Here is a 12,366-nt window from a genome sequence, read left to right on the forward strand (position 1 = left end):
GATGTCATATTGAAATATATATATTTATTAATTAAGTCAAAAATATATAAAATAAACAGGCACATGTTGACAAGACAAGGCACACGTCAAGACAAAACACATTGTCAAGAACGCATGTGCAATAAGAAAAGTGTATTTTCAAGAGAGCAATATTTACATACAGAAAGAGCTGCATGTAGTTCTGCTGGAAGGTCTGTATCAAAACAGGATGCTTCCTCTGATGGAGCCTGGCCATTTATAAACAAGTCAAATATCAAAAGGAATCTCAAAAGTACTGCATGTAACATCTAAGGGGATCTACCGTATTAAACTTGTGATTCACTTCCCTGGACTGCACAGTATTAATAACTGGAAAACATGGCTTTATGATGTTTCATCTACACCTGACACATACAGTCCCTTTAGACCTATTCACTTCCATACAGGGTGTCTAAAATAAACATTACTATACAAAAAGGCAAAATTGGTCACATTTCAAAGTAAGAGCAACACCAACTACAAAAAATGATTTACATCAAGATAACAAAGACTTGCATTACTTGAAATGCTCACTGACCATTACAAACACCGGCCATATATACACGAGAGGAGTGCCAAGTGGACACACCACAACCTGTGCGGGGTGAATTGTCCACACACGCACATCTTAAAACGTGGGGACCATCATGAGAAAAATCAGAAAAGGTCCTTTGCTGTCGAATTGAAAACTGCATCATTTGGCTTTTTGAACAGGTCACCCTGGGGGGAATGAAAGACACATATTTTAGTAACTGATATACCCCCCACCCCACCCCCATAAAAAAAAGCAATCTGGAGGAGTAAGCAGAATGCGCAGGAAAAAAAAAAATCTGTCAATCTTTGCTATAAGTTCATGTGTCTGGAATGGATTATTGAAGTACACATTGAAAGTTGAGGTGACAGCATATAAGGCTGGTCTTACAGTGAAGTAAACCTGTCGATCGCGATCGATAAAGCCTTGTGCGCCTATTATTATTTTATTCATCTTTCGCTGCTGGCGGTAGGTGCACTTGATTCAGAAGCCCTGCGCGCCAGATAATCAAAGTACTCCCATTTTGAACCATTTCATTTGTCTGAAGGAACAAACTCTGACCTGAGAGAGCTAAATCAAGTGCGCTGGCCTATTGAATACCTCAAATCACCATGCCTATAGCTTCCACAACCCCCAAACTACATGAGATTTAATCAATTTCAAAACCATGACCAGAGAGACTTAAAGAACACAGCAAAGAGCTGCTGCTTTCATGAGTGAGTTCATACTTCAAGTTTTTAATTCAGCACTGTCACCGTTTTTATTCAACACTTTTACAAAACATAAAATGCGCTTCACCCTACTTCTACTCCCACTACAACCAGAACTGTAGCTGCAATGAATGAGTAGCCAAAAGTATCGACAGCTGCCTTATTATTATAAGCAGCTCGTCGTGTCTATTTTAATATGGAGGTCATGAGAACATGAATTTGTGCAGGAGTACTCTAATGTACTTGTCCTCTTGCTCAGTTGTGCACCAGGGCCTCCCACTCTTTCTATTCTGGTTAGAGCCAGTTTGTGCTGTTCTGTGAAGAGAGTAGGACACATCATTGTACCAGATCTTCAGTTTCTTGGCAATTTCTCACATGGAATAGCCTTCATTTCTCAGAACAAGAATAGACTGAGTTTCAGAAGAAAGTGCTTGGTTTCTGGCCATTTTGAGCCTGTAATCGAACCCACCAATGCTGATGCTCCAGATACTCAACCAGTCTAGAGAAGGACAGTTTCATTGCTTCTTTAAATCAGAACAGTTTTCAGCTGTGCTAACAATTGCAAAAGGGTTTTCTAATGATCAATTAGTCTTTTAAAATGATACACTTGGATTAATTAACACAATGTACCATTGGAACACAGGAGTGATGGTTGCTGTTCATGGGCCTCTGTACGCCTATGTAGATATTCCATTAAAAATCAGCCGTTTCCAGCTACAATAGTCATTTACAACATTAACAATGTCTACACTGTATTTCTGATCAATTTGATGTTATTTTAATGGACAAAAAAAGAAAAAGTGCTTTTCTTTCAAAAACCAGGACATTTCTAAGTGACCCCAAACTTTTGAACGGCAGTGTATGGTCCGACAAGGACAAAATTGGCAGTATGCTGTGGTAACATATTAGGCATACAGCACAAACCTCATTCCTACAGAACTGGTTGTATTAGATTAATGTTGCATAGGCCTCGATTCATATCATGCTTTTAATCAATTCTGTGAAGTAGATCTCGGCTTGCTTTTATTTTTATTATTGCCCTTTTTCTCCCCAATTTCGTGGTATCCAATTGTTAGTAGTTACTGTCTTGTCTCATCGCTACAACTCCCGTACAGGCTCGGGAGAGACGAAGGTCGAGAGCCATGCGTCCTCCGAAACACAACCCAACCAAGCCGCACTGCTTCTTAACACAGCGCGCATCCAACCCGGAAGCCAGCCACACCAATGTGTCGGATGAAACACCTTACACCTAGCGACCTGGTCAGCCCGCACTGCGCCCGGCCCGCCACAGGAGTTGCTAGAGCGCGATGAGACAAGGGTATCCCTACCGGCCAAACTCTCCCTAACCCGGACGCCGCTAGGCCAATTGTGCGTCGCCCCATGGACCTCCCGATCGCGGCCGGCTGGGACAGAGCCTGGGCTTGAACCCGGGAGGCCCTCGGCTTGCTTTTTGACTCTGAAAGTGATCTTGACTCAGAAAAGGTTGGTGACCGCTGAGTTAGAGTATAGTTTAAAAGGCTGGTCTTACAGTGAAGTCAGAGTAGCTGATGTCAACAGGTTTTTTCCCCTCTGTACCGTTGTACTCCTGCAGGGGTGTTCTCTGTCTACTGCTGCTGTTGCTTCTCTCAAGGGACTTGGTTTTCTGCTTAGCCAATGAATGGACAAACAAACAGCACATCAGTCAACAAACTGAGCATGCAATACACTTCCTTCCCAGCAGCCTCTGCTAATCCATTTGAAGTATTCCATTTCTGCATCTCTTTACCAGAATGATTGACCTTGGAAAGAGGTTAAATTCTAAAGACAAGTTTTGATTTCGCTGTCAATATTCTTTCTATCACAAGCTAAATTGACTGTGGCCAAATAGCTTACCGCATAAATAAGCAAAATTCTATAACAGCATCACCTAGTGGTTGTTTTAATAGTTGTCCAGCAATATAAAAGGAAGATGTTGAACATTCAATTTAGATATATGTGTGCAAGCACAAGAACCAATGATTGGCCAAAGTTTGGAGTGAGTGCTGTGTGTGTGTACCTGCATCTGAACCTGGGAGAGAGGAGGCTTGCTGCTAGGCACACTGATGAAGGTGCTGGATGAGCTGCAGCTGACGGAGCGCACCATGATAGGCTGGGCAGGAGTCTGCTGAAAGGACAGTCATGGTGGTCAAGGTCAATTGGTCCAGTGTCATCCGGGTTTGGCCGATGTAGGCAGTCATTGTTAATAAGAATGTTCTTAACTGACTTTCCTAGTTAAATAAATAAAAAAGTTACCACAATAGTAAAGTGGACAGTTGGTTTTGGAGGGGAGTGAACTAGCCCTATGTGGACCACTGCTAGTTACTGTACCTTCCTGATCTTGTTGGGGGTGAGGGTGTTCATTCCGCCATGGGCCCTCTTCGTGGGAGTTTTGAAGAGAGTTGTCATTTCCCCCTTCTTTGATGTCTGCAACACAGAGACATACAAAGCCTCAGTCACAGACCAGTCATTAACAAACAGACCATTCTCCTGGGGACAGAACGGTCAAATCCCTGTTTCCCACCATTCAACAGTTACACATGCTGACCACCATATGGTGTACAAGTCTATTTCAATCCAAGTTCAGCACAGTACGTTTTAGAATTTGCCTTTTGGACATGGGAACAGGGAGATCAGGTTTGATGATAGTTTTTAAAGAAAAATAGCAAACCCCCTGAAGCCTCTATGGACCAGTACTGGGCTGACTGGGGAACACTGCTGGGTCAATGTGAGAGCATTATGAGGGGCTGGACTTACAATGGCACGTTCACTCTTCTCCTTGCCCCTCTGCTGTTTGTGCTCCTCCCATTGGCTGGAGATGTAGGTCATGACTCTCTGGCCCTGGACCAGGAAGGCAGAACCCTGGTCCTTCTCCCAGCTCTCAACACCAGTCCTCAGCTCTTCCTCCAACTAGTCACATCACATAACAGGGAGGATCAACATCACTTTTCCTTTGTCAAAATCCTTTATATACACTTCACTGGCATTTAAACTGTATACATCATTGGCATTTTACATAAGGTCACAACCTCACTGACACCATCATATACACAGCATACAGTGGGGCAGCAGCATACAGTGGGGCAAGATTTGACATTGAATAAAGGAGGCGGTGATCTTTTGATTATCATCAACCATTGCTGCCACTTTTCAGACATTACATTTTAAATGTACATTATATTTAAAAAATATATATACACACACTGAACAAAAATATGAATGCAACATGTAAAGTGTTGGTCCCATGTTTAATGAGCTAAAATAAAAGATCCCAGACATTTTCCACACACACAAAAAGCTTATTTCTCTCAAATTGTGAACAAATTTGTTAACATCCCTGTTAGGGAGCATTTCTCCTTTGCCAAGCTGTTCCATCCACTTGACAGTTGAGGCATATCAACAAGCTGATTAAACAGCATGATCATTAGCACAGGTGCACATTGTGCTGGGGACAATAAAAGTTTGCTGACTGCAAGAAACTTTTGGCGAATTTGGCAGTACGTCCAACCAGCCTCAACCGCAGACGTGTGGGCGAGCGGTTTTCTGATGTCAATGTTGTGAACAGAGTGCCCCATGGTGGCAGTGGAGCTATGGTATGGGCAGGCATAAGCTACAGAGAATGAACACAATTGCATTTTATTGATGGCAATTTGAATGCAGTGATACCGTGATGAGATCTGAGGCCCGTTATGGTGCCATTCATCCACCACCATCACTTCATGTCCAGCATGATAATGCACGGCTCAATATCGCAAGGATCTGTACACAATTCCTGGAAGCTGAAAATGTCCCAGTTCTTCCATGGCCTGCATTCTCAGACACGTCACCCATTGAGCATGTTTGGGATGCTCTAGACCAACATGCACAACAGCCTTACTTTAAAAAAATACATATAGATATTTTTTCTCTCCCTCCCTCCAACTGCCAAACAAAGTTATTAGAGGGACATGTTGATGAATCAAATCCAGCCTTACCTTTGGCAACATCTTCTGAACTTTGACCTTCTCTTTGGCCTCTTTGAGAAGGGCTCCTCCTCTGTTGGAGAAGCGGTTTGGATCATTGGCCTTTTTCTGCAAAGAGGTTTGAAAATTAGATACGTTTTCTATGTCAAGTGGAACAAAAACAATTCTGCACCACACTGAACATGTATCAGAAACAAGAGCAGCTGGTATCTACTGTGGATATTTTTGATTGAAAACCATTACATGCATCAAGTGGTACACAATTAAAAATATATATTTGCAATTTATTTCACAAACATAGCTTGACAGCAAATTCCAGCATTACCTCAAAGTCCTGGAAGAGGGCCCAGTACTTCTCCCATTTCTGCAGAACCTCCAGTAAGGGTTTAGCCTGGTCATAGTAATTCTTCACCTTCAATAGCTCAGCATCATGTAGTGCCAACAATTCCTCTGTGAAGTCATCTAGGGAAAGACGGATCGGCTCGATCAGTATGTATGCGTTTTGCGTATGAGTGAGAGAGGAAGTATTTCCATTATTGTTCTACCTACCGTCACAGATGTGGGCGTTGAAGGGTTCACGCTGCTCAGGGCCCTGGTTGCACTTGTCCCAGAGAGCCACTAGTTCCTGTCGGACCTTGTCAATCACATCCTCCAACATGGCTTTCTGCAGGACTGTCAGACAGTCCACCTCCCCCTGCCACTGGAAGGGCAACAGGGTCAGTTTCAGTAGGAGTAAAAACTGCCCTAATGCAGTGTTTCTCAACTCCAGTCCTCAAGTACCTCCAACAGCACATTTTTGTTGTAGCCCCAGACAAACTCACCTGATTCAACTCATTGAGGGCTTGATCATTAGTTGACAAGTTGAATCAGGTGTGCTTGTCTGGGACTACAACAAAAATGTGTACTGTTGAAGGTACTGGAGTTGGGAAACACTGCCCTAATGATACAGGACTGTCAAACACCGTGGTGTCTAGCACCATTGTAGAGGTATTCTCTGTTCCCTTGTTAGCCAATTCTGGGGAAACTTAATAGTTATGGTGCCATGTTCACTGTTTTGCAGTGGTATGCCAGTGAAGCTTTGTCCAACACAGTAGTGAAGGAGAGGTATGAAGGAAGAGGGAGTTCCAACCTGTGTGATTTGGTCAGAAAGTGTACCCTGCACACTCTCCTGGAACGCAGTGCGATCTTGCTCCAGTGCTTCCAGACGATTCCACAGGCACATAGCTCGTTCTTTCAGCTCAGCCAGAGTATTCATCAGGGATTCCTTCTTGATCTTCATCTAAACAAAAATATACTAATATAATTGGTCAAAAGTCCTAGAACCAAAACAACAAATCTTTGAGTAATCATTAGTAAGTTTAAATTTTTTATTTTCAGTACCTGGGACAACAGCAGTTGGAGGGCTTTGATGTTTTCATGCGTGAGCAGGAATATCTCCTCGCCGTGACACACCGACTCCTTCTCCAGACTGGTTTCTGGTTTATGACCCATGTCCTCCATGAGCTTCCTGATGTCCTCACGCAGCCCCGAGAACACCTTTGCACGACTCTTCTACAGAACGGGGGAAGGGAGGGACAAGAGACGAGATGCTTGCAACAAAAGACAAACATCACAAGACCACAAAAGAGACTTAAAAAAGAAGAAATTAATAATAGTGTGCTTAGTAATACTTGAGTCAGGTATTCATGACATTCACACTAAACAGTCTTGCCATCCTGACAGCTGTTGCAATACCTTTTCTTCACTGAGGGTCTTGAGGTGCTCCCGGAGCTCCTGCAGCTGAGTGCGTGAGGGCATGCTGCCTGTGGGAACATAATAGGGAGTGACGCACAGCTCCAAGCACAGTTCCTTATCCTGCTGCTGCAGTCCGTGTAGCTCCTTCAAACGGTCCCCCTTCTCCTTGGCCAGAACCTCCATACGCAGACGCAGGTTCTTCTCGATCTGGAGGACTGTCAGACCCTCCTCCAACTGACAGGTGGACAAGATGGAGACAGGAGGTTAGCACCATGGAAGGAAAAGAGTCAAGGGGTGGAACCAGCTAAACTATTGAGACAGCCCCTTTAAAGACCAACCTTTACTGTTGTTGTTAAGCCTGAAGAAATAACCACTTACTTTGTATGGATCCATTGACATTTCCAGACACAAGGTATCCAACTGTTTTTCAAAAGTGATGATATTGGTTCGGATGCGGTGCTTCAAAGCTTCCTCCTCAGTGATCATGTCATTCAAAAGGCCCTTTAGATTAGGAAAGGAATGTCATATCAGTCTGTTAATTAGTTACTTGACAAGGCTTCCGTTTCATTTTCAGTTCATCTACATTTCCTGAAGCCTCACCTCAATGTGTTTCTTCACTGTCTCCATCCGCTCTACCCTCTGCTCCTCCATAATGCCCATGCTATCCCAGATGTCCACCAGCCTGGCCATGGCATGGTTTATACCAGTCACTAGCGAGAAAGCCAGGGCTTCACTGCAGAGATGAGAGACATGACCATCACATTTGGTAACTTCAGCTGGCTAAGTAGCAAACACATTGCCTAACAAATCTGAATATGATACCAATTATTGGTATACAGTTTGAAACCAAGCACTGCAAAAACAATATTTTTTTAGGGGGTAGATCAGCTTTAATATTGCAGATAATTACATTGACAGAATCTGTCTGCATCATTCCCAATCCCCATATATATATATATATATATAATTTTTTTTTTATACATAGTACCAGTCAAAAGTTGACACCTACTCATTCAAGGATTTTTCTTTATTTGTATGGATATTTTCTACATGGTAGAATAATAGAAGACATCAAAACTATAAAATCATGTAGTAACCCCCCAAAGTAGCCACCCTTTGCCTTGATGACAGCTTTTGCATAGTCTGGGCATTTTCTGCATAATCTGGGCATTTGGCTGCTTTTCCTTCACTCTGCGGTCCAACTCATCCCAAACCATCGCAATTGGGTTGAGGTTGGGTGATTGTGGAGGCCAGGTCATCTGATGCAGAACTCCATCACTCTCCTTCTTGGTCAAATAGGCCTTACACAGCCTGGGAGGTGTGTTTTTGGTAATTTTCGGTTGAAAAAACAAATTATAGTCCTACCAAGCCCAAACCAGATGGGATGACGTATCACTGCAGAATGCTGTGGTAGGCATGCTGGTTAAGTTTGCCTTGAATTCTAAATAAATCCCAGACAGTGTCATCAGCAAAGCACACCTCAATGCTTCACGGTGGGAACCACACATGCAAAGATCATCTGTTCGCTTACTCTGCATCTCACAAAGATACGGCAGTTGGAACCAAAAACCCCAAATTTGGACTCATCAGAACAAAAGGGCAGATTTCCACCGGTCTAATGTCCATCGCTAGTGTTTCTTGGCCCAAGCAAGTATCTTCTTGGTGTCCTTTAGTAGTGTTTTTTTTGCAGCAATTCAACCATGCAGTCTCCTCTGAACAGTTGATGTTGAGATGTGTCTGTTAGTTGAACTCTGAAGCATTTATTTGGGCTGCAATCTGAGGTGCAGTTAATTGCCAATTTCTGAGGCTCTTAACTCTAATGAACTTATTTGCAGCAGAGGTAACTCTGTGTCTTCCTTTCCAGTGGCGGTCCTCATGAGAGCCAGTTTCATCATAGCGCTTGATGGTTTTATTGACTGCACTTGAAGAAACGTTCAAAGTTCTTGAAATGTTCCGGATTGACTGACCTTCATGTCTTAAAGTAATGATGTACTGTCATTTCTCTTTGCTTTTACTAAATAGTCTAAGTAATCTTCTGTATACCAACCCTACCTTGTCACAACACAACTGATTGGCTCAAACGCATTAAGGAAAGAAATTCCACAAATTAACCATGTTATGTTTCTACCATGTTATTGACTTGTTATTGACTTGTTTGGAGTAAACAATAAACATGGTAGAAACATAACATGGTGGCATTGAGATAGAGGACTCGTCATTGTATCGGTGCCATTTTAGTTAGTGTCTGTGACAGCATGGGCAGCGCTATCACAGATAGTAAAATGAGCCAGATATTTCCCCGGAAGAATACATGTGAAGCATCTCGTTGGTGTTTTCCTTTCACGGGGTAGGCATTCCCTTACATGCTGACCAGACCAGACACGTCGCGTGCGCTGCAAAATACATTTAGAAATCCATGTTATTCAATTATTGCACCCACACTGCTCGCGAGCGTCTGCGATGCCAAGGGCTAAAATAGAAGTTATTCCTATTTCTGATGCAGATCGCGCTGAAAGTCCTGCCTCTCCCATCTCCTCATTGGTTTATAGAAGCAGGTACCCACGTGCCATCTCCTCATTGGTTATACCCACGTGGGTGATTGAAAGACGAACTTTGTTGCCGGTTGTCGTGGTAATACTGTAACAACCCTGGGTTTATAAGCGCAGAAATCGACTCTACTGCTGGAGCTAGTGTAACAGTATAACTTTACGTCGTCCCCTCGCCCCGACACGGGCGCGAACCAGGGACCCTCTGCACACATCAACAACGGTCGCCCACGAAGCATCGTTACCCATTGCTCCACAAAGGCCGCGGCCCTTGCAGAGCAAGGGGCAACCCTACTTAATGTCTCAGAGCAAGTGACGTAACTGATTGAAATGCTACTAGCGCGTACCCGCTAACTAGCTAGCCATTTCACATCCGTTACACTCACCCCCCTTTCAACCTCCTCCTTTTCCGCAGCAACCAGTGATCCGGGTCAACAGCATCAATGTAACAGTATAAACTTTACGTCGTCCCCTCGCCCCGACACGGGCGCGAACCAGGGAACCTCTGCACACATCAACAACGGTTGCCCACGAAGCATCGTTACCCATCGCTCCACAAAGGCCGCGGCCCTTGCAGAGCAAGGGGCAACCCTACTTAATGTCTCAGAGCAAGTGACGTAACTGATTGAAATGCTACTAGCGCGTACCCGCTAACTAGCTAGCCATTTCACATCCGTTACACATGCTTTTGCGGCACAGTCGATAGCGCGCCGGACCCCTGGCTAGAAGGTCAAGGGTTCGAGACCTGCTCCCTGCTGTTTCATTACAATACTATGAAAGTTTAGATGGGATCACCATATAAATTCAAAGATGAAAAACCCTGGAAGGAGGAGAGATGACTAGAAACGATTTGGTTGGCCGTTATATGTGTGGATTAATTGTTGGAGTAGAGGTCCTTCTGCATTTCAGGTAAAATAACAACTCAATGTTTATATCCCAGGACAAATTAGCTAGCAACAGCAAGCTAGCTAAATAGGACAAATTAACATTAGCTAGCAAGTGCAAGCTAACGAGCTAAATTGCCATACATGTTTAATGCTTTTCGACCTGTCCCCAAATTAATGTCATTGGTCCCCAAATTAATGTCATGACTTGAACAGGGTCACCAGGAGGGATCAGCCAATGAAGTTAGAAGTCCCACCCAGTTGACTACATTACAATTGTGGAAGTCCTCCATGGCGCAACCCATGCAAATGAGGCCTTTTGGCCACTAGAGACCTCTATCATTCTCTACGGGCTGTGGTAATTAGTCATGACCCGCCTCGCCTGGGTTGGATCTATACTATGACTCGGGAGCTAACGTTAGTCTGGTGGTTCTAGCAGAGGAAAGTTTGTCACTACTCTAACAACATTTTAACTTTAATAACAAAAGTGTGTTAAAGCCAGTCACTAATAAAAGTATGTGATGTGGGGATGAATGTAACGATAAAGCGCGTTGAAGACTCCTCTTGTCCCACGGGTCTATTCATTGGGCCGATTGTTGCAAAACGTTTCTTAAAACGTTTCCTAAAACTATGAGACCTGCATTTGTACAAAAACGAGTTTAGTTTTGTTTGGTTATTAAACTGAACATGTTCTGTAATGAATACACCCGATCTAGAAAACAAAGTGTGTTTAACTATTGGTACGTTCAAGACACCTGGGAACACTAAAACTGACGTTGTCAAATCAGGACGGCTGATCTTCAGGTCGGAAAGTTAAGAGTTCTAGAAATAGGCCCGAGTTCTTGAGTTGGAATTCCGAGTTAGATGACCATTAAACGATTTTTTTCGCCAGTCGGAGCTCTTTTTTTTCTCAGGTTCCCAATTGTCCTGAACACACAAGTCCGATATTTACAAGTTACCAGTTGTTTTGAACGTGGAATTACCTAATTTAGCTAACCTACTATAGTCATTGTCAGAATAAGAGTAGTCTAGAATGAAACGTTCCCCTATCCCAGCAATGCCATTGGCTTTTTGCATTGTGGTAGCTACTTCTAATTTAATTCAGACATTGCTACAGAAAACTTAACTAGAGATAAGTATAGCTAACGTTAACTCCTTTCTAGTCTGGTAAATGATAGCCACTTTAGCTAGCAAACAAAGTCAACTTACCTCCTCCGGCTTGACATTGCTGCCCCCGAAAACTAGGTAGCTATTGACGAATATAAATGTTTTACATTAAATTAAAAAGACGTGTGGCTGGCTGGTTTAAATTGTCATTATAGCCGCGACGAAGCAATGGTGCTATTCACGAATGACACTCCCCTTTTCTCTTTTTGGTCAGAGAGGCTCTCTGCCTCCGTCAAGTGGATAGTAAGCTACATTACATTTTCACTTCAGTACTGAATGTTGTCAGTCAAAATACTGTAGCCAGCTATTGCTGATTAGATGGACACGTTAGACAGTGCATTCAATACATTTTCAATACACAGTTAGATCAAATTGTAATCAATGTCTGTAATATTCTGGACATATGTTTGAACCTGCAATAGGAAAAGTCACCATAATACATGCCAAGTGGCGCATCGGTCTAAGGTACTGCATCTCAGTGCTAGAGGCATCACATCACACCGGCAGTGATTGGGAGTCCCATAGGACGCGGCACAATTTGCTCAGCGTCATCCGGGTTAGGGTTTGGCCGGGGTAGGCCGTGATTGTAAATAACAATTTGTTCTTAACTGACTTGACTAGTTAAATAAATGCTAAATAAAAATTGAAAAAATGTACAATTATCTATGTCATACCGATGGAACAAATTATGAATTGATCAAACAAAGTAGTGGGCCTAGGCTGTATATGGCTGAGCACAGACAAAGTGTTGCCCAATGCTCCATGTTATTTTGGCAGTTAATAATTGACACACTGCGT

General features: G+C 43.2%; 1 protein-coding gene across 3 annotated transcripts; it reads right to left on the reverse strand.

Moving 5' to 3' along the window:
* Window positions 1–9: 9 nt before the first annotated feature.
* Window positions 10–11,882, reverse strand: LOC129813839 (protein regulator of cytokinesis 1-like). 3 transcript variants are annotated; one of them, XM_055866402.1, is made up of 14 exons: window positions 11,611–11,877; window positions 7,572–7,704; window positions 7,350–7,472; window positions 6,972–7,205; window positions 6,618–6,788; window positions 6,367–6,516; window positions 5,787–5,937; window positions 5,563–5,699; window positions 5,250–5,345; window positions 4,033–4,185; window positions 3,607–3,702; window positions 3,296–3,403; window positions 2,789–2,902; window positions 10–738 (listed from the first exon to the last, which is right to left on the reverse strand). In XM_055866402.1, the coding sequence occupies exons 1-14, from the start codon at window positions 11,625–11,627 to the stop codon at window positions 676–678; spliced, it is 1,746 nt and encodes a 581-aa protein (XP_055722377.1). In that variant the 5' UTR covers window positions 11,628–11,877; the 3' UTR covers window positions 10–675. The 3 variants fall into 3 exon arrangements, with proteins under 3 accessions (XP_055722377.1, XP_055722387.1, XP_055722394.1); XM_055866412.1 differs by having other exon boundaries at window positions 3,296–3,400; window positions 11,611–11,873; XM_055866419.1 differs by lacking the exon at window positions 10–738 and adding an exon at window positions 747–1,575 and having other exon boundaries at window positions 11,611–11,882.
* Window positions 11,883–12,366: the final 484 nt, after the last annotated feature.

Source organism: Salvelinus fontinalis, chromosome 2, assembly GCF_029448725.1.
Source record: "Salvelinus fontinalis isolate EN_2023a chromosome 2, ASM2944872v1, whole genome shotgun sequence".
Classification (NCBI taxonomy): Eukaryota; Metazoa; Chordata; class Actinopteri; order Salmoniformes; family Salmonidae; genus Salvelinus; species Salvelinus fontinalis.

Excerpts from the sequence above, each read along its gene's own strand:
- LOC129813839 (XM_055866402.1), bottom strand. Across the intron at positions 7,206-7,349 it reads TGTCAATGGATCCATACAAA|TTGGAGGAGGGTCTGACAGT; the intron begins GTAAGTGGTTAT and ends TCCACCTGTCAG. Across the intron at positions 5,346-5,562 it reads CCCTCTTCCAGGACTTTGAG|AAAAAGGCCAATGATCCAAA; the intron begins GTAATGCTGGAA and ends ACCTCTTTGCAG.